At 41.6% G+C, this 22,342-nt stretch overlaps 1 protein-coding gene across 9 annotated transcripts in view; it reads right to left on the minus strand.

The window, feature by feature from the left end:
* FN1 (fibronectin 1) overlaps window positions 1–22,342 on the minus strand; it is an 86,243-nt gene that overhangs the window by 13,447 nt on the left and 50,454 nt on the right. For 3 of the 9 annotated variants that reach the window (XM_004601433.2, XM_055120952.1, XM_055120951.1), the window contains exons 25-39: window positions 21,089–21,361; window positions 19,811–19,993; window positions 16,470–16,559; window positions 14,215–14,484; window positions 12,034–12,150; window positions 11,039–11,203; window positions 10,341–10,496; window positions 9,605–9,718; window positions 8,499–8,768; window positions 6,860–7,047; window positions 6,113–6,200; window positions 5,081–5,257; window positions 3,590–3,679; window positions 3,218–3,397; window positions 1,405–1,494 (exon numbers count right to left, since the gene is read on the minus strand). In XM_004601433.2, the coding sequence (XP_004601490.2) occupies window positions 1,405–1,494; window positions 3,218–3,397; window positions 3,590–3,679; window positions 5,081–5,257; window positions 6,113–6,200; window positions 6,860–7,047; window positions 8,499–8,768; window positions 9,605–9,718; window positions 10,341–10,496; window positions 11,039–11,203; window positions 12,034–12,150; window positions 14,215–14,484; window positions 16,470–16,559; window positions 19,811–19,993; window positions 21,089–21,361 (2,451 nt within the window). The remainder of the gene's footprint in view (window positions 1–1,404; window positions 1,495–3,217; window positions 3,398–3,589; window positions 3,680–5,080; window positions 5,258–6,112; window positions 6,201–6,859; window positions 7,048–8,498; window positions 8,769–9,604; window positions 9,719–10,340; window positions 10,497–11,038; window positions 11,204–12,033; window positions 12,151–14,214; window positions 14,485–16,469; window positions 16,560–19,810; window positions 19,994–21,088; window positions 21,362–22,342) is intronic. The other 6 variants (XM_055120957.1, XM_055120954.1, XM_055120956.1 and 3 more) reach the window with 3 other exon arrangements.

Raw genomic sequence — 22,342 nt, forward strand, 5'->3', positions numbered from 1 at the left:
TCTACATCACTAATCATCAGAGAGATGCAGATCAAAACAACCATGAGATACCACCTCACACCACAGAGACTAGCACACATCCAAAAGAACAAAAGCAACCGCTGTTGGAGAGGATGTGGGGAGAAAGGGACCCTTCTTCACTGCTGGTGGGAATGCCGACTGGTTCAGCCCTTCTGGAAAACAATTTGGACGACTCTCAAAAAATTAGATATTGAATTCCCATTTGACCCAGCAATACCACTGCTGGGAATATATCCCAGAGAGGCAAAAAAGTACAATCGAAACAACATCTGCACATGTATGTTCATCGCAGCACTGTTTACAATAGCCAGAATCTGGAAAAAACCCGAATGCCCCAGAACGGATGACTGGTTGAGGAAACTTTGGTACATCTATACAATGGAATACTATGCAGCTGTTAGAAAAAAGGAGGTCAAGAATTTTGTAGTTAAGTGGATGGGCATGAAAAGTTTCATGCTGAGTGAAATGAGTCAGAAAGAGAGAGACAGACATAGAAAGATTGCACTCATCTATGGTATATAGAATAACAGAGTGGGAGACTAACACCCAAGAACTGTAGAAATAAGTACCAGGAGGTTGACTCCATGGCTTCGAGGCTGGCCTCACGTTCCGGGGAAAGGTCAACTCAGAGAAGCGATCACCAACTACATTGTAGTCGAAGGCCATGTGGGGGAAGGGAGTTGCGGGCTGAATGAGGGCTAGAGACTGAGCACAGCGGCCACTCAACACCTTTATTGCAAACCACAACAGCTAATTAGAGAGAGAAAACAGAAAGGAATGCCTTGCCACAGTGGCAGGGTGGGGTGGGGGAGGGTGGGAGGGACACTGGGTTTACGGGTGGTGGAGAATGGGCACTGGTGAAGGGATGGGTTCCCAAACTTTGTATGAGGGAAGTATAAGCACAAAAGTGTATAAATCTGTAACTGTACCCTCACGGTGATTCTCTAATTAAAAATAAATAAATTAATAAATAAATAAATAAATAAATAAATAAAAATAAAAAAAAAAATAAAAAATAAAAAAATAAAAGTACATCAGTGTTGGCATAAACACAGTACTTTCATCAGTGAAACTGATGTTGAACAAAAAAGGCAGATATGACTTAGTTCCAGAAACCAAGGTTTCTTAAAACATTCTTTAACGTTAATGATGGTAAGTTGGTTCTTATGTTTAAAGATCTGTCCCTCTGTTTTGTAAAGGTGCTTTAGGGACTAGATATTGATTGGCTAAGAAAAAAGTAGAGCTGAAGACTACACATGTTAGGTTATCCTGTGATCAAAGAGTCCAAAATTTATGCTCTGCTGTTAGAAATAAAAGGTTTCATGAAAAATGGATCAAAACATGGAGAAACTCTGTGTCTCTGGGACCCAAAGACATTCTTACCTGTCCTCTTCCTCCCAATCAGAGGCTCACTCTTCTGGTTGTTCCTGAGGGCTATCACCTGAATTATGTACTCTGTTCCTGGTTCCAGACCTGGAGAGAGCACAGAGCATCACCACGTTAGAGCTGAGGGCTCAGCTAGTCAAATGGAGCTGATCTCAGCAGATACTAACAGGAAGCAAGCATCGTCTCTCTGCTGGCCACTGAAAAGGAAGGTCTTGAGAGGTGAAAGTGACTTCACTATTCTTCCACAAATACCCACATAGGAAACAGATGATGGCCATTTAGCAAAAGAAGAATCACACTACCAAATTTTACATTTTTGGAAGCACCAATAGGCTAACATCCTAAGTATTCTTTGGGTTTTATTTGGAGGGGTGTGGCTCCCTAGTGGACACAAGGGGCAACTCTTGGTCAAGCTGATTGAATGTTTGAATGGCAGGGTGTGAAGACGCATGCAGTGTTGTGAGGGTCACCCCAAAAGGCAGGCACCCTAACCCCTGTACTATCTCGCTAGCCTCCATGAGCATTCAGCATTGTACACAGCCAGATATACATCCAGAGATTTAAAACCATGCTCCTGGAATAGAGCGATGCAGAGAGTCTCTTGTCCCAAGCACCTGGCTATCTTCCCTGAGGCCCCTCAGGAGGGGGTGAGCTACAGCTTCCCTCCCCACCCTGAGCAGAGCTCTCATGGCTGAAGACCTCTGGAGCCTAGCCACAGCCATGCTCAAGGCCCCTCTCCACACATTTGGATGAGCCTCACGCATGAAGGTACTGGCAGAGGAACCCAGGTGTGTGGGACCTGGGGCTGAGACCTCCAAGCCTGCTCGGATCGGGACTGGGCCTCTTCCACCCAGATTTCCCATTTTCCAGTAGCTAGGTGGCCACAGCCAGGGACTGCCCCCGGTGCCCTGTAATCCCACCAACGGCCAATATCCAGAGACTTAAAACCAAGCTCCTGGAAGCACGCAGCCGCTTTGCAGCCACGTGACATCTTATAGCCTAGTTCTCCCTCTGAGAGAACCTGGCAAGCTACCGAGAGTTTCCTGCCCACATGGGAGAGCCTCGTAAATTCCCCATGGTGCATTAATATGCCAAAAACAGTGACAATGTTGGGTCTCATTCCCCTGACCCTGAAAGAGCTTCCAATGTGGTGTCCTTTGGAAGGAGAAGTAAAGAGAGGCTTCTGAAATCTCAGAGCTAGGACGAATGGAGACGTTACTGAGACTGCTTGAGAAATTCGACGATCAAAGGGATGATGATGATGATGATGATGATATATAGGTATATATATACATGCCCGCATGGCAGAGCCTGGCAAGCTACCCATGACATACTAAATATGCCAACAACAGTAGCACAAATGGGTCTCATTACCCTAACCCTTCAGGAATCTCCAGTTGAGTTAGGAACGAGAGGGCTTGTACTAAGCAGATGGTGCACAAGTCAACAGGTGGGAAGGTGCCCCACAAGCAGCTGGCCACCAAGGCAGCCCGCAAGAGCACACCAGCTAAATATACATATACATATACCATTTTCAAGGACAGTATCTCTGACCAACGGCAAATGAAAAAAAGATTCTAGTTTGGCCATTGTAACAGCAATAAAACTATTATACTATCACCCACCATGCTTTTGAGAATATAGAGTGCTATAGCTCAACCTAGCTCCTATCCTAAGAATGCTTTCAGAGAAAGCTTTTTTTTATTCTCATGGTGTGAGATCAAAGATAGAAAGATAGTAAAGGGTCTACTAAGCACTTTGCGTCTCCTCAGGAGTTCTGGGGAGGAGGGCAGCTTAGAAGCAGTGATACCAGTAATAGTCGCCTCTGTAACTCCAGGCCGGGGCCGAGGGAACACTTCTCTGGGGGTCGAGCCAGGCTTCTCGTACTTGATGATGTAGCCAGTGATCCTGGCCTCCGGTGGCTGCCAAGACAGCAGCAGGGAGTTGGGTGTGGTGGTCAGGAAACGCAAATTGGATGGGGCATCAATGGCTAAAAAGGAAACAGAGTTAAGTCTAAGAAAATGATGCCCACTGGCTGTGCCTAAACCTTAGATTGTAGAGGATCTGCAAAAGATGCAGTATGATGCAGAACAGCAAAGCACTGGGGTCCTCAATGTTCTCAGATGCCCACATGACGATGACATACAAGTCGGTGGCATCTCTCAGAACAGAGTGTAGTTACCAGTGGAGGCGTCAAAGACCACAGGGGAGCTCCGGGAGTTCTCATTCACGGTGTACAGGTAGATCTTGTAGTCGGTGCCAGGCTGCAAACCTAGCAAGGAAGAAGAGATGATTGTCATTTGCTTTTGAGTAAATTGGCACAATGTCCATGCTCATCTGCAGTGATGGGGCTTCTTCTACAACTCCGCGTTTATGTAGGCCAAGAAGTAGTTCAGAGCTGAACAATAAGTCAGAGCATTCTACTGGCTGCTAATGCAAAAGAAAAATCACTGACACATACCAGTCAGTGGCAAAAATAAAATTGAAAATATGAAATGGTCTGTGAGATGCTACCCAAGTAAGAGGCTGATGCCATGTCCAGAATATGTTTTCCTTAGCTTTCCATATACTTAGCATGAGTATAGGTTCACTGGCTGGGAAGTGGAATAAGAATGTTACATCTCAAAAGGACCTGAGTTGGTCTAGGCATTGAGGATTCTCTGACTCTACCTTTGATATTTATGCAGGAATGGCTTTGACTTTTGCAAACTTAATTGTGCTTTACTATGTCAGAATCCTCAACATCAGCTAATTTCTATTGCTTTTAAACAGAGAGAGAGAGAGAGAGAGAGAGAGAGGGAGGGAGAGAGAGAGAGAGGGGAACGACTCTATGTCTGCCATAGAGGTGGAGAGGTGGGGTGGGGTGGGGTGGGGAACTGGGGACATTGGTAGTGGGAAATGTACACTGGTGAAGGGACAGGTGTTGGAACACTATATGACTGAAACCCAATCATGAAAAATCTTGTAACTGTGTATTTCACGGTTTCAATTTAAAAATTGAAATTTCAAAGAATAAACAAAACAGAACCAGAAAAAAAATGTATAGTGTTATTCCCCCCCCCACACACACACACAAGAAAGGGCCCATCGCAAGATCAAACTTGATGAATGGAACAAGTTTTGGGTCATTTCCTTTGCAGACATAAGAAATCAGACATTCACAGACACAAATTTTGGAGCGTGGTGTGAAGTTCTTGCTTTGTTTTATTCTGGGGACAAACCTGGCTCAGAGCTTGGGGATCATCCCCGGAGGTACTCATGGGTCTATTCAGTGTCCAGTATCAGGGACTGACCCCAGGCATCCTGCATGCAAAGCATGTGCTCCAGCCCATTAAGCTATCTCTTCAGCCTGAAAATAAACTTCTATGAACTATAGCTAGCTGAGAGATAGTCCAATGGTGTGCCACACATGCTTTGGACTCTTGGGTTGGATCCTTAGCATGTCACAACCCTCTGAGCACCATTAGGAGTGTACTGTGCACTCTGCTGGGAGTAGCCAATAAGCACTGCTGACTCTGACTTTAAAGCCGCAAGATAAAAAAAAATCAGAGAGTGAAGCGATCACAAGACAGTGAAAGTAAATGGAACTATACAATGTGGTAAAAGAACTAAAGAGTGAATTTCCACTGCAAGTAACGTTTGTCAAATGTGATTAGGGTAAAAGTTTCCTGACCTGTGATGGTGTAACTTCTGACATCCGGATTGATGGTTCTCTGAATTGGAGCCTGGCCGTTTGTTGGGACAACTTCCACATGGAAGCCAGTGATGGTCTCAGTCTTGGTTCTCCAGCTAATGGTGATGGTGGTCTCGGTGGCGTCGGTCACACGGGCCCTTCTGGGAGGGCTGACATCTGCACGGGATCACAGCAGGAGGTTAGTGACAGCCGGCTCACTCGTAAGTTTGGATACTCTAACAATATGACTTTATGTTACGCCAACTGCATTTATTTCTGCACATGACTAGTAATGTTTGCTACGGTGGCCAGAGAGAAAGGTTTATAGTAGCAGGAAGTAGAAAAAAATGCTCACCTCTAGACTTTTCCTTTTGGAGATCTGAAAAGCTTTACAGCTACTACCAGTGGTTCTCAAATCTGACTTATTAGTGTCTACAAATGCCTCAATAATAAATTAATTAATTTAAAATACAAGGACAGAGGTTAAAACACAGCCAATCAGCAATAATACAAATATAATGCTAGCACTGTGTTACTTTTGAGTGGATCAGAACTCCTCTCAAAAAACGCAATGTTGTTTTATAGAAGGTGCTATTTTAAGTGATGGAAGTTATGTAAGTTCTGAAAAAAAAACCAAAACTATTAGTTGTTAACAGGAAAGAAGGCTAGAGTCAGGCCCAATTGTGTCCAGTACTTATTGCACTGTTAACATACACTGTTAGCATAGAACCACGTCCTTCCCAAACTTAACTCTAGAAAACAGATACTAGTAAGCAGAGCACAAACTACTTGCTGATGTTAGTACATAACATTATCACATTATGATGTGATTCTATTTTAAGTGCTTGTACACCATTTTCTGGAGGAAGATAAAAGGTGGTCGTGGTCCAATTTCAACAATTGAGCAAGTCAATCCATTTCTAAATGGGGAACTATTCTCTTGTTAACTTGGTGATCTAGAAAATCACTAACTGTCCCTTTAGCATGGTTTCTCTGTAGTTTGTGTTAATACTCAAACATTAGAATACTTACTCTCTAGAGTAGTGACAACTCCCTGAACTGGCCTGCTTGTCAAAGTGTCCTTAAGAGCATAAACACTCACTTCATATTTGGTCCCCACCTAGAAAACAAGGATGCTTTAGCATGTAATCTTCTGGAGCCCGGGAATTGAGCTTTAGAAACACATAGTGGTTATGAAAGAGAGAGGGGTGGGAGAGGGGGAGAGGGAGACAGACAGACAGACTTGTAAAACCCTGGACTAATCTCATCCTTACACAGCAGTTGGTTAACATTTAAATCAAGCGGATTTTTAAAAAATGATCTTGGGATTAAGTCCAGGTAAGCCTACGACGTCACATCAGCTGGTACCCAGCTGTTTTCTGCATTCACCTCTCATATTTAAATGAAGGCTGGGGCATGGTGGGCTATTACAAACAAGAATAGATCCTGGCAAGAGCTTACGTAACTCAAGTGGATTCAAGCATTCAGCCCTGGAGCACAGAAATTGTTGTACCCAACACACATCACAACTTATTTAAATAAACAGAATACATTCAAAGAGCTATGCAGAATCCAAAGCGTTTTATAAAATTCTGTCCCAGAGAGTCTAGCAAAGCTTAGGTCAACATAAAGGAATTCTGCTAGATCTTAAATCCCAGTAGAAGTCATTGATGGCAGAGCAAAGAACCCAGTTGGGCTTATCATGCATTCCATTCCCACCACATTGGGAAACTGCTTGGGATACAACCTTTAATCCAGTGAAAGAAGATCACTTCTTACCATGAGTCCGGGTATGATCACTGAGGAGCTCTGAGGAGCAAGGTTGATTTCTTTCATTGGTCCAGTCTTCTCCTTGGGGGTCACTAGCACGCGATATCCAGTAAGTTTAATGTCAGGCGGGCTCCACTGGGCAGTCAGGCTGGTGGGTGTAACCTGAGAGAACCTCAGGTTGGTTGGTGCAGGAATAGCTGTTGGGATGGTCATTGATTAGAAGTTATCTTGTCAGAGTGGGGGAATGGGCGACACGGTGAATTCCAAGGACTAGAATAGATTGGTTTTGTTTGGTTAGGTGGGTTCCTGGCTGTGCAAAGATACAGTACAAGAAAGCACAGCCAGGGATGCAACATGAAGGAATTTTTTTCTGGCAGTGGGGAGGGGGAAGGGGTTGTGATGGGGTGGGCGATCTGGCTTCACCAAAGGCTTAGAATCATTGGAAATACTTGGGCCAATGGCCAGAACTCTGAGACTTCAGGTTCTGGAAAGCAGGGTTTTGTTGGTGGTGGTGGTGGTTTATTTTTCCTTTAAAAACCCTCGCTTTGGCTTATTGGCCATTCGGATTGATTTTCCATTTGTGTAAAGAGATGAGTCACAGCCCTCCACCTGTATAAATTAACTCGGTACGGAAAACCGTTTCACAGAGGCTGCCATCCCCTCAAAGTCGAGTTATGTTTCACATTCTCTTTATTCGGACCCCATGGCAGATATCACTGCTAAATTTGAAGAATTCTCTGTGGTGCAGCAGAAGAAGAAAATTGGCTCACAACAGAAGCAGGACAGAGAAGCAAAGAGCAATAATACAGATTGTCACCTCCGGGGGTTACGCGGTCACGAGGACACATCTTTAGCATTCCACTCCACTTCACACACGAAGCACAAGAGGCTAGAGCCTTGTGGAAAGCATTTGTCCTGTCAACTGTTTCCTGTGTGTCTGATTTGCAGCCCTTTAAGCAAATTACACACCCAGCACTTGATACACATCTAGAGAAAAGAGCTCTAACCCACATGTTTTCAGAATCATGCTGTTAAAAAAGGACCCAGTTTGGGCTCTCTTTTCTTTTCTTTTTTTTTTTTTTTTTGAGAGTAAGCTCCAGGATGCTAAACTCCTTTCTTTTCTACACAGGAAGCAGGACCACACAAAATTATAGCTTAAAAAATAATTCCTGATTTGGGGGCTGGAGTGATAGCACAGCGGGTAGGGCGTTTGCCTTGCACGCAGCCGACCCAGGTTCGATTCCCAGCATCCCATATGGTCCCCCGAGCACCGCCAGGAGTAATTCCTGAGTGCAGAGCCAGGGGTAACCCCTGAGCATTGCTGGGTGTGACCCAAAAAGCCAAAAAAAAAAAAAAAGGAAAGAATCCCTGATTTCAGTATTATCTCCCAATATCTCCCTTCCTGGTCTGTTGATAAGCCAAGCTATTTCAAAATCTTTGATTAGACTTTATCCGAACATCGCCTAAGCCCTAGAGGTCCTTAACTTTTTCTTCTTAAAGAGGGAGCTTGTTCAGAGAAATTCTGTTTTCCTTTTCCTGTTTTGAACCCCTGGCAACAGGAATCGACAGTCAGATAAAGGAGATCTCATTCAGTAGGGTACAATGCTGCTGCTCGCTGGGGTGCCTGGTGGTTCAATCAACGATATACCTGTGGACTGGGTTCCAATCAGGGGCTGGCTCTCCATATCATCGTGCAAGGCAACCACACTGATTGTGTACTCAGAACCCGGTCTGAGGCCTCGCAGCTCTGCAGTGTCTTCTTCACCATCAGGTGCAGGGCTTAGCTCATGGATTCCATCCTCAGGGCTCGAGTAGGTCACCCTGTACCTGGAAACTTGCCCCTGTGGGCTTTCCCAAGCAATTTTGATGGAATCGACATCCACATCAGTGAATGTCAGTCCTTTGGGGCGATCAATTTCTGTTAGGCAAATTAATGGTAAGAGGTTACGCGAAAAGCAAGTTGTGAAATAAGCAATTTTTATAAGATGCAAAGCAGTCTGCAGATACCATTTTCTTTGGGAAATTAAATCCCAATGAACTCACTATTACATGGAGAATCACTGAGACCCTTGTTTCCATTTCTCGGAGGGTTTTGCAAGTATTTATTGTCGCTTTATTTATTGGAACATAGGTGTGCGGAAGAGGTGGAGAACCCCCGCAAAATGTCCTCACAAGGAGGATTTATTTATGTTCATTTTTTTTTTATGTTCATTTATGTTCATTCTACCAAGATTTGCTTTTGCAATGTGAAGTTAGTCTCATAGACCTGCATTTTCTATACCTTGGAAGTGGTAAAGTTGATCTTCAATGTTAGTTCACAAACTACTATAATCTTTAACTCCTATTTTTTTGCCTTTCTCTTAGATATATAGCCCAGACATAGTCTTCCAAATGCTCCAAACACAGTAGCTTCATAAGACACACTTGATCAACTTTACCATCCTGTCATAGAAAAGAAGGTCCGAGCCAAATATTTTGTAGATTTGCTATAGGCAAATAAGATTTTGCTGAGGTCATTTGAGCAAGAGATATTCTAAGCACAGCAATTAACTACATTACTCTGCAACTTCTTACCCTAAGTATTCACTGTTGGGGACCAAGAAGGAAAATAAATGTACACAGGGCTCAGCTCAAGATGCATATAAACAAAGTTGATTTTCATTATGTATAATGGTAAAAGGCATACAGAGGGCAACCAGATACTTAAGAATATAACTTCACTTTGAAATTAGAAAAGAGGCATTTGTTACTTACTAGTTATTGCGGTCTCAACCAGGGGCTGGCTCTCTCCATTTTCACTGTGTGCGTACACATTAATCACATATTCGACGGCAGGCTGCAAGCCATCAATAGTAATTTCTGTTTCATCTGTAAAAGGCATGAAAAGCAAATGTAGCATTTATGTCAGCCAAGCAACCGTGAGAGCTTTGTAACAAATGGTGACGGGAGTTCTTATTTGAAAAATTTTCACAAAAATATGGAGGAGTCGGACAAGGGCTTTTCCTTGGACAAATAAGTTCATTACTCAAACAAACTACTATGCTGAAGTAAAGTCACAAAAAAGAATAGTCTAAAATTGAATATGATGCTTCTTACAATGGATGAGACTGCTCTGAAAAAAATATGAAAAGTTACGTCACAACACTATCTTAGGATCTTAAGCTACAACTATTCAATATAAAAACAAATGCAAAAGAATTTTAAGTGTTTGTGTGGGGCTACATGATAAACAAAAGCACTAAAATGGATCCCATAATTTATTATGTCTACACCACCAAAGAGAACCATGCATATAAAAATCAGAAAGACCTTTATCCTAAACATTCTACTGTGCAGGGGAAGCTAATACTAACCTTGACCCTAAACTCACAAATTAACCTAACATCTGACATAAAATGTATGGTCTTCACAGCAAGGTGGGCACTTCTGTGAAAAAGCATATCGCTTAGTCCTACCGTATTTATCCCAATGTATGTGCAGGATATCTTACCTGGACCTGTGTTTACAGTTTTTGTAGGTCCTGAGCCATTTTTGGGCACAACGGTCACTCTGTATTTTGTCCCAGGGGAACTTGAAGGTAACCATTTGATAGTAATTCTGGAGTCCTGAACATCAACCACTTGCATCTTAGATGGTTTGTCAATTTCTACAAATAAAAAAATAAGGAGAACCCAATAAAGCCCTAGTCCAGGAGGTCCACATTGGATACCTCCTTGTCTTCAATTCTGATTCCTATTAAATGATCTCTCAGGGCTAGTCACCTCTCTAAAAGTTTCTTTTGCAGAACTTCAGGACAGTTTTGAGGAGGGAGGCCCACACCTAGAGAGAATGAGCTATTTTTTAAGAAGGCTGCTCTATGAACAAGTGAGATTCCAAGTGTATTCTGTCGTCTTCCGTTATCAGCTCATTCAGTCATTCAGATAACAAAAACTTACTGAGTATCCTTTAAGTCGATTTCTATCATAGTCAAATGAAATGCAATTAACCAAACAGGGGGGAAAAAAATCCCTGTCCTCAGAGTTGTATCCTTGTGTATTTGGTTAAATACCCAGTTAGCGGCAGTGCCAGTAAAATCACTTCACTCTATTTGAAAAAGAACATCAATTCCACAATGAGCAAAATACCTTGGGAAGGCATTGTGAATTCTGAGGAAATACACCTATGTCACCCCACAGTGGAACTTGGTACCTGTTCTGTAATGTATATTAACTGGCTTGCTGCTGGCGGGGCTGTCACCGCGGCCAGTGACAGCGTAAACAGTGATGGTATAGTCCACTCCAGGTTTAAGGTCGCTGATGGTCGCTGTATTCTTGGTCCCAGGCACAGTGAACTCCTGAACAGGGTTACTTCCATCTGTTTGAAAACAGATTAATCCAGTGTGAAGGACTGAGAGAAATCTAAACGAATGAATGCATTGCGAGTAGCATCAAAGTGACATTCAACAGAACAATTAAAGGGGCCTGAGCAGACACGTGTAGTGTATTTATTTACACATGGAGTAAACCTTGATTAGTGTGTAAAAACCCAAGAGAAATTTACCACTGATACTATTTTAACACTTCAGTTTTAAAACATCAGCGTCAGACAAAATTAGAAAGGAGAAGAAGGTAAATCCTAAACCAAGGTTTACATACTCTCCCTTTCACACAATTTTTTCTTTTTTTTTTTTTTTTTGCTTTTTGGGTCACACCCGTCGATGCACAGCGGTCACTCCTGGCTCATACACTCAGGAATTACTCCTGGCGGTGCTCAGGGGACCATATGGGATGCTGGGATTCAAACCCCGGTCGGCCGCATGCAAGGCAAATGCCCTACCTGTGGTGCTATTGCTCCAGCCCCCCTTTCACACAAATTTTAATGGCATATACTCACGGTAAAAATGATGATGAAAATACCAAAAAGTAAAAAGAAGAAAATAAGAACATATCACTTCTCTTTCACCACTGATAATATATTTGTGAATTAAAGACCTTTTCTCCCTTACAGCTCTAGAATTCCTTATCTATTATACAAATAACTAATCCTTGTTTTGCCATTAATTATAGCATCCATATTTTCTGGATGTCCTTGGAAAAGTTCCACTAAGTGGCCTTCTCACTGTCTATAATTCTGGGTTTACACTAAGGCTACCCTCGAAGGAATCTACCCGAACCAGAGCGGAAATGAGTGTTTTGGGGGCACACCTTTTTCTCCATAAGTGATCCTGTAGTATCTCACAGTGACAGGCGGTGCATCCCAACTGATCAGCAGGCTGGTGGGGGTGGCGGCAATAACTTCCAGGTCACTTGGAACATCAGAAACTAAATATGACAAGGGGAAAAGTGGTCACATTTGTAACTTTCAACTGACCCTCAGGTTCACACATGACTCATTTTTCATCACATAACAATGGAAATAACTACAAGTGATCAGCAGTAATTGCAATTAGAAACAATTTAAAGAAAGGGGTGAAGGAGACAATGTTTAGGTACTTATTAATTTAGGTTTTTGGACTATTGTCTCTCTGGCAGGAAATAATTTAATGGGGATAAACTGATTCAACGATATTGAAGGACTTTTTCTCTTTAACATTTAATTAAAAAAAATTGAGAGCTACAGAAAACTCATATAATAACACACTTGAACACTCATGTTCTCTTCTCTGAAGTACTTGCTAACTAACTGCCTTGGTCACCCTGACCCCTGTCTGTTGTTTTTCTGTGTCTTTGAATTTGTTCATCTGAGATCCAAGTATTGATAGTAAGACATAGCTTGCCTCTAAATATTTTAGCATCTGTTTCCTCAGAAGAATGTCATTACATTCAAATCATGGTGTCTTGCTTTGTTCTGTTAGTTTTTGATTGTTGTTGGTTTTTTAGTTTTGGTTCCACACCCGGAAGTGCTCAGGGCTTACTCCTGGATTTGCACTCAGGGATCCCTCCTGGCAGATTGTATGGGATGCCGGAGATTGAACCCAGGTTGGCAAGAGGCAAAGCAACTCCCTGCCCACTACACTATCTTTTCATCTCCCAAATAACTGTATTATAATTAAACTTTAAAATAGTACTTTTAAAAAAATATTTTGAACCTCAAAAGAGATCAACATATTGCAGAGATGATTCTGGACCCTGCGCTAGGCTCTGTCATCCAGGGCACCCACCCAAAGTCACTGTTCAGTTAAAACTGTAACTCCAGCTATATCACCCCATCCAAAACTTTTGAATTCCTGGAGTGTGCAGCTACAAATGAGGCCGTGCAACATCCCTGCATCACTGATAAATCAGGAGTAGTACACCACATTGGATGGGATTAAAGTAGAAGGTGCAAGGCTTAAGAAAATATAAACACACAGAGCTTAACCTGTAAGAACATGTTAGTAATCTCTCCCAAGAGGGCTTAATGGCTCCATGGTGAGATACAATATTCACACACTTTCTTCTAAGGAAATAGAAAATCGGGAAGAATGGTGGTGGGAAGGTACAATGGTGGTGAGATAGGTGTTGGAATTTCAGTGTCATAAACCAAGAACCATTTTATAAAAATAAATTTAAAAAATTCAACAGCATTTAGCGATTAAAAATACATAAATACCTAGATCAGATGAAAACCTTCTTGGAGTACAGAGATCATCTTTTTTTAATATGCTCCCATTTTGGTTTTGTTTCTGGACTATACCTATTGTGCTTAAGGCCTATCCCTGGCTCTTTCCCCAGGGATCACACCTAGCAGTACTTGGGGGGGTGTATGTCGCACCAGGGATCAAATCAGAGTCTGCTGCATACAAGACAAACCTTTATCTCTGTCCTATTTCTCTGACCCCCATATACTCTTAAAAAATCTCATCCTTCAACCATTATTTCTTCAGTGTAATTTGAGAATTTTTTAAATTCCAATAGCTCCTCCCTCCCTCCTAAGCACTGCAAACATTTTTTACTGAGGTCTAATTTACTTGTGGTATTATAACTCTGTATTAGTTTCCAGCACATGACATCATAATTTGCTATTTGCATATAATGCAAAATGACTGCTACACTCAGTATAGTGCAATTAATCTGGACACATACACAGCTATGAAAATATTTTTTCCTTGTCACAAGGTTATTAAAGTTTATTCTTTTAGCAACTTACAAATATGTAACACAGTCTTATTAACTATATAATCACCATTTTATAGCTTATACTCCCTTGACTTATGAATTTTTGGATTTGGAAGATTGAAATTATCTGATTTTTAATATTCTAACAGGGAGTATTTTTCTCTATTCCTTCCCTGTATCTCCATAATATGAGCTACTTCTTAGGCGACAAAAGCACAACAACTTCATAGAGTATCACCCACATAGGAACTTCCCCTGAGTTTTTTGCAGACCAGAAAAACAAGTTACCTGTTGATTGTTGACCAACCAAGGGGGAGCTTTGCTCACTGCCATAAAGAGCAATGATGCTGACTATGTATTCTGTGCCTGGATTGAGGTTGGTGAGGGTGATGGAATTGCGAGAGGGGGGCACTCGGTCTTCTCGGGGTTTTCCAGTGCCGTGCTCAGGATGATGACGAATTATGAAGCCAGTGATGGGGGCTCGAGGAGCAATCCAGTGGACAGTGAAGGAGTTGGCAGTGATATCAGAAAAGTCAATGCCGCTTGCAGAATCGAGACCTGGTTTTTCCACCCAGGGGAGGAAGAGATGGGGGGCGGGGGGAAGACAACACAGGTTTAGGCAGTGAGGAAGCATGTAAGGGAACTCCACATCTATTTAGCAGTTCCGTTCTTCTGAACACAATGCCTTGCTGTAAGCCTTAGGCTGGGAGGCACTATTCTGCATCACATAAACTTCAAAATTGTAAACTGAAACGAGTTGGAAATGGCCAACTCAAATGTACTTTTTCTTTCCTTTCTTTTGTTTTGATAAGTAATTCAAATGACCTGCGTATAAGTAGAGTGGGTGTTAAGATATTCTAGGAACTGATGTCTTCAAATGCTTTGGTGTTGAAGTATTAAATGTTTCTCTCCTGACAAGTACATCTCTCAAAGTAAGAGGAGATCTGCTCACTCCTGACTTAAGTATTTGGTTCCCAGAGCCACTTTCTACATTCCAGAGGAAATGGGTATAGCAACAGGAAGACAATGATACCAAACAAAAATCTTTCTCAAGCTAAAATAAGAGCTATTCTGGGCAAATTACAATGCTGGCAATCCCCTGAGAATTGAGACTTTACTGTAGCGGAGAAGAATTAGCGAGAATTTAGAGTGAACCTCAAATTCCTATCATTTTAATCTCTCTGGGATTCCCAGCATATTTTGGTTTTGATTATAACACCAATGTGTTCCAATTTAATAATATACTCAAAACCAAACTGGGATGGTACAACTTCCTTTGGGAAGCAAGCAGACAGACTATGATAAACAAATTGAGCAAAATTGCACTTTTTAAAAAGGAAAATTAATAGAAGCATTCATCTGTAAGAAAGGACATGAGAGTAAAGAATTCAATTCAGCTTCCCTTTTTATAGAAAATCAATATCTCATTAAGAGAAAAAAATAAATTTATGGGCTTAGTAAAGGAGGGAAAATACTGTGGCAATACTAACATGCTGGCTTAGTCATTAGAGAGAGCACCACCCAATGGGAATGCTTATTACCATCTCCAGCCAAAAGAGATTATGAGACATTCTCTTGGAGAGATTTATTTGGGGGCTACACCCAGTGGTGGTTGAAGGCTCCTCCTGACTTGGTGCTCAAAGGTCATTCCCTGTGGTGCTTGAGGGACAGCTGGTGTCAGGAATCAAACCCAGGCTCCCCACATGCAAAAAGAGGAGCACTAGCTTTTTAGTTATGACTTAGGACAATTGTTTTTAACATCTAGACCTGTACTTCTGAACCTTTTTCTGACTACAGCCCCCATCCAATCTTCTGTGTGTGTGTGTGTGTGTGTGTGTGTGTGTGTGTGTGGCCTCCAACCTGCTGTTTGCCCTCAAATCTCATGCTGCAATGTCCTCCTTCCTTCTTATGTAATTCTTACCTGTAACCCCCTTGAAATATCCTGAAGGCCCAGGTTGAGATGGCTCCCAGTTGAGAAATGCAGACACACACAACAACTTGGACTAATTTTAGAATTAATTCAGAAGGGCACTGTGATTGTTAAGGTTTCTTTTTCCTTTTTTCTATTTTTCTTTTTCTTTTTTTGGTTTTGGATCACAGCCAGATGATGCTCAGGGGTTACTACTAGCTCTGCACTTAGAAATGACTCCTGATAGTTCTCCGAAGACCATAGAGGATGCCCGTGATTGAACCTCAGTCGGCATGTGCAAGTTAAAACACCTAACCCCACTGTACTATCTCTTCAGACCTGCCTTTTATTTTGAAGTCAGTGCTCAAAACATAATGGCAATGACCAGAACACCATCACCACCCCCATCCCCACACAAGATGTAGATGTACTCTCCAAAGCACTGTCTTGATTACTTAAATGTTGGTTGGTGCAGGAGAGAAACAAGAACTATAGACATTTCAAAAACCTCATACACAGTAAGAGCCTGTTTGACCCAAAGATAAATCTAAAACTTGAGTTTACAAACAATGAATGAATAAAGAGAACTGGTAAGCAAACACTACTTGGCCGGTAGAGTGTCAACGTGACTCACCTGTTTTCTGTTTTCCTTTGAGGGGTGTGCTCTCATGGTTTTCATAAACACTGAAGACGCTGACTAAATATTCTGTGCCAGGCAGGAGATCTGAAGAGGCAAGTTTCGATTTATTTTAAAATTTATTTGGAAAAGTTCACAACATGTGCGAGCTTATTTTCCACTTGTAGAATATCTAAAACCTATAGCCCACTCAGTGCTTGCTACCTGGAGATGCACCGTAAGTAGCTGACAAGGAAGGATCAGCTTTGCGCTGTGTAGCTCCCCAAGTGCTGTTCTCAGGTTAGTCTCTGTGGATGAGTCTCAGCTACTGCGGTGCAGAAATAGTTCTAGCAGCCACAGAGAGAAGACCCTTGGATGGCACATTAGGCTGTGGCAACACGGATTATCATTTGCTCCTAACAATGACTCTACCAGGTCATCTACAATTTTTATTTTTGTGAAGTAGCTTTGTTGCCACACAATGAATGGCAAATGTTTCAAGTGTGCCTCATGATGGGCTTGACCTCTTCATGCATCCATGAAACTATTAATGCTCAAGACAATGAACATACACATCACCTCCCAAACCTTGGTTTACAGCGGTCCCCGTTTTGCAAATGAGAAAGGAAAACAATAGAAATGGTCTTCTTTAATATACTGAACCAAGGTCCTATAGAAATGAACCAAGGCCAGGACCTCTAAACTTAACAGTAATTTTTACCAGAAAAGCATCATATTCTTTTTAGAGGTGCTCAGGAGTTATTCCTGGCTCCGTGGTCAGCGATAACTCTTGGTAGTGTTCAGGGAACCATATGTGGTGCTGGAATCGAACTGGGGTGAGATTTATATAAGGCAAGCATCTGACCTCCAGAGCCATCTCCTCAGACTTAAAAGTAACATATTCTACAGGGCAAATGATCAATTATACACATTAAAGTAAGGATAGAATATTTCAAAAATTGAATATACATTTCCAGGTAACATCTTCCATTTGGAGAGTCACCAAGAGTACCAAGGGAGTTGTATAACCTTGAATTATTACCCACTAGACACGAACCACCCCCTCGCTCACTACCTCCCTTTCAGCAATCCTGCAGGGATTTGGAAAAGCAATAAATTTGGATACTTGGGCCCCATGTTTCTCTCATACTTGGGCCCCGAGAGCTCTACCAAACCACTGGAGACTTCAGGTGTTGCATCTATGAACCAAAATAGCAGTGATTTCTCAGGGGGGAAATGGATACCTAACACTGGAAGTGGAATCTGGAACAGGATTTTAGGACACATGATGAACATGTGCATGTCTCTTCTCCTGAAGCAGGAACTTGTGTGTTGGGAGATGCTGTCAAGAGTGACCCCAGTGTGCTCCCGAAAATCTGTAATATTTCCGCTATCTGCAGACATTAGGGTGCTCTCACCTCAGCTACGAATCAAGAAACCAAGACTATGATCAGACCCAGATGTTTTTTGATTCTCTAAGATTTGTTTGAAAGAGAGGATGTTTTCAGGCCATTCTTTGGTGATAAACCCAAATATGAGCTAATTTTCCCCCAAGTGGAAACTGTGCTTGCTGGTTTTTTTTTTCTCTATTTGCTGTGACAGTGAAAATGATGAGAGACACCATTTGCCAGAAACTCCGTGCAGGTTGCAGTTTGCATTTGTTTTCTTTAAGAAAGGCTGCTTATTCCAAAGAGTAGAAATTAGAAAGATAAGATTTCATAAACCTCTGTTGATTTTAAAGTAAGTTGTTTTCTAAGTCCTCAAGTTTCAGAGAAATCTTATGATAACAGATTCTTTCTGAAATACAAATTAAACTTCCAGCATTTTTTTCAAAGCAGCACCCTGATCTCAGTCACCATTTCTAAGTTTTCGAATGCTATATAGATTAGCTGGTGACAGTTTTTAAAAATGAGACAAGAAAAGACAGGGTGACACTATTTTCCATTGATTTTTTTTCTCTCTAAACATTTAGATTTAGTTATGTAATTTCTCTTGACAGTCATTATTTTCTTGTGATTACTTGGGAGCTGAATTTGTTTGAAGTTTGCAGACTTTGCTGCTGATATTCTTCCACTAAGAAAAAATATCTCTCTAGATATCTAGAACATTAAAATAACAATAGACACGGTAGGATAACATTGGTTTGTCCTTTCAGCCTTGCTGCAGGGAAATTAGGCTTATCAAGTTACACCTACCACAGTACTTCTGAGTCACTCCCATTCCTCTGTAAACTCTTCTCTGTGCTCTCCTCCCCAACCAGTTAATCACCTTTTCCCTAATCAGATTCTATTAACTTATAAGATCAGATCCTTCTAGGACATTGAACTTGTATTGTAAATTAGATATTGCTTTCCTCCGTCTTTTGCATAGTTTATTTTAAAGCAATGTCCTTTTTGTATGGACACAGGAAGACAGTTAATATTATGCTTTTGTAACTTGGGAGTTAATTGACTCTGAATAATATTCACTCCTAGACATCTGCTTTCTAGACTTAAGCCTTCAGTTGCCCTTAGTTCCTAGCAACCCAAAAGCAGGGGCCGAACGAGGGACTGAATGGATCCAGGGCAAGCTGTGAGCTACCCTGTCATGGAAAAACTCTGTCATGACCCAAAAGAGGTAACTGGAGTTAGAAAGACTAACCTGACCTGAGGACTACAGTCCAGAATATATAGTAAGATGTCCTTAAGAAGAACCAAACTTTAAGTTTGATATATCTCTTACTGTGCTCATACAGAGTAACATTGCTAGAAATATTAGAAGTAGATTTACTACAATTATTTAAGTGGATTACTAGCTGAGGAAAGAAGAAAGTGGCACACCCTCGCTGGGATCCCACCCTTGAGCAGATCTCCTAGTAATCTGGAGTAATCTCCTTAGATGAGATTTTGTCCTTGGGTTAATCTCCTGGAGGAGAGGCCTTACCTCTCTTTGTTGATTTGTTAATATTCAACCCACCTTTGTATCACCACCCTGTGTGATTGCTATATAAACTATGACTGTAAGAGTGGAGGGGGCTCGAGAGAGAGAAGCAGAAGGGGAATAGAGAATGGAATAAACTACAATTGATACCAACCAGCCTGGTCCTCATTCCTTCCTTTGCCTACCTCTGGCCATCGGCCTCCCTGGGGTGGGGGAAGCGGCCCGAAACCACTGAATACATGCAGCAAGAGAGATAGAGCACCACCACCTTTGGTAAGTATACAGACACTATGTAATTTTACAAAGCTGCATGTTATAGCCAGTATGTGGTTTGCAGTTCTGTTATAGCTGAATTGAACATAGATGCTCCTCCACAAGGATGCAGGGTTCTTTCCTTATGCCCTAGCTCAGTACCTTCTTGAACAGATACATTGGCTTACTTGTTAAGACCACGGCGTTGTCGTAAGGAGAAATAGTCAACTCTGCCTCATCGTCCTCATTTTTCACAGGGGAGTAGCGCACGAGGAAGCTCGTCAAATCAATGGATGAAGGTGGGGCCCATGTGACACGCATAGTGTCAGGACGAACATTGGTGAATCTCAAGTCAGTGGGAGGGGGGATAGCTGGTGTCAGAGGAGAAGAAAGACTATGTTAATGCAACGTTAAGATTGAAAAAAATGTCAACAACTCAGTCATTCATGCATAAGGGAAACAAGAGTCATAATCATGCAGATAGTCTAATCTAGACCATAGTGAACTACTGTTAAAGTCACGACATACAGTTTTGTTAGATCCCCTTAGCCTGTATGCCATCAATATATTTCATAGAATAATTTTAATCTAGTTTCAAATACACTAATTTTAAATGCACTATACCCCCTCACACCCGGCCCCCCAAGGATTATTTCATCCCGGGCTGAAAAGGCTTAAATTGCCACACAGCAAAGAGAAACATAGCAGAACTCTCCAAAGAAACACATGCACACAGACAAAAAGACAAGAGGGTCCTACATCTCTCCTTGATGTGAGATAACTAGAGTTACTTGCATAGCTACACTTCCATTCCGTGAATTCTACTTACAAGTGAAAAAGGTTCATGCAAATGGGTTCTCGGCATGTTTCTTACCATGCAGGGCAGAGAACCTTTATAATGTTGCATGCTCATCCCCAGACCATGGTTAAAGATGGATTTCCTTATAGGGCTATGGCAACAAAACCTAAAAGGTTCCAAAGTTTTGTTTTTTTCCTTCAAAACAACTTCCTTCCAACTGTAAACTTAAAGGGGATTTTGGATGACTATAGAGAAGGAACATCATAATGTCTATCAAAGAGTAGAAGGAAGAGGTTGATGTATATTCCTACTTATTAATGAACATCACATTAAACAATCTGGTATTCATGTTAGATAGTTTGAAAATACACCTACAACTTTGATTGCTCTTTGCCGTGGTGCATTGCAGAGATGAGATATCTGCATTTCTGCAACCTTATTCTAAACTGTGGTGTAAGTGAAAATGTATTTAAATCCACTCATGGATTTAAATACATTTAAATGTAACACACCCTCGATTCATGAACCCCTTACCCCCAAATCCACAATCTTTTAATATGGGGCAACTTGCTGGACCTTGCTTGGAACCATCCATTTTTAACCACAGTAACTGCTGGCAGCATGCAACACTATCCATGTCTCAAACACAGAAGTTTTCAAAATTCACCCGTTTGTTGTGTCAATGTAGTAGGGGCACTCTCTCCGCCATTAATGAGAGTGATAACGCTGATGTCATAGTCAATGCCCGGCTCCAGCCCTGTCACTGTGTAGTATCCTACTGAGGAGTCCACAAAATCTTCAAAAATAGGGATCCCTTCTCCTGCTGCAACTACTGTGATGCGGTACCCAATAATGGTGGAAGAGTTTAGCGGGGTCCACCTCAGGCCGATGCTTGAATCGGTTATATCAACAAAGCTTAAGTCAGTGAGTTGGGGCACCTCTATTGAGTTACAAAGCAGAGGAAGGGGAGGGCAAAAAAGAAAACAGAGGCAACAAAAAGAGTGAAAAATAAAGCAGTGTACATCAGGTTACTTAGAAGTAAAATTGATGGAATGTTAAAGCAATGATGGTAATATGCAATCTGTTCCAAATGCTCTGAAAAGACTTTGTAAGTATCAGATATTATCTGCTTTGTTGGGAGAGTAAAACAAGTTACAGTATTCTTGTAGTGACTTTTCTTTATTTGCATTTTAAAAATGTCTCTAAATTGTCACAGGCTTCGAAAATTTACAGGTCTGTTTAAGATATCAAAACCATTTCTAGAACCTAGATATCTGTGGTATGTGTGTGTGTGTGTATGTGTGTGTGCGCATGCACATGTGTGTGTGGTGTGTATGTATAGATATACATATATATGCATATACATAATTTTTTCAGTCGAAAAATAAAGTGTGAATGAAAAAGATTTAAAAATCAGTATATGAGTTTTATTTTCTTCCTTGTAAAAAAATAACTCATGACATTACGGCTACACCACCACCACAATGTGAATGCGTATTGTTAATGTGCCATGTGAGAACACATTCAGGCCAAGGGCAAGCCTAAAACCAAGGCCACTGACAAATATTTCCTTCAGTCCACCAAGTTATTTGCCTTACATCAGTCAAAGCATTTTTCTAGAGTGCAAAGGAGAAGAACACACCTCCCCAATGACTCATTCTGCAATGTAATCTTGGAAAAACAACAAACTTATCTCTGTATCAGTCTTTATCATGTTATGTTTGGACCACAGGAAGAAATATTCCAAAGGCATGGCCTGAGCTTCCATGGTTTCTCTTGTTTGTTTGATTTTGGACCATACCCAGCGGTGCTTAGGGCTTAGTCCCAGCTCTGCACTTAGGGATTAAATCTGGCAGTGCTCTGGCAAGCACATGGGATGCCAGGGATCAAATTAAGGTTGATCATGTGTAAGATATGTGCC

Source organism: Sorex araneus, chromosome X (assembly GCF_027595985.1).
Source record: "Sorex araneus isolate mSorAra2 chromosome X, mSorAra2.pri, whole genome shotgun sequence".
NCBI classification, from domain to species: domain Eukaryota; kingdom Metazoa; phylum Chordata; class Mammalia; order Eulipotyphla; family Soricidae; genus Sorex; species Sorex araneus.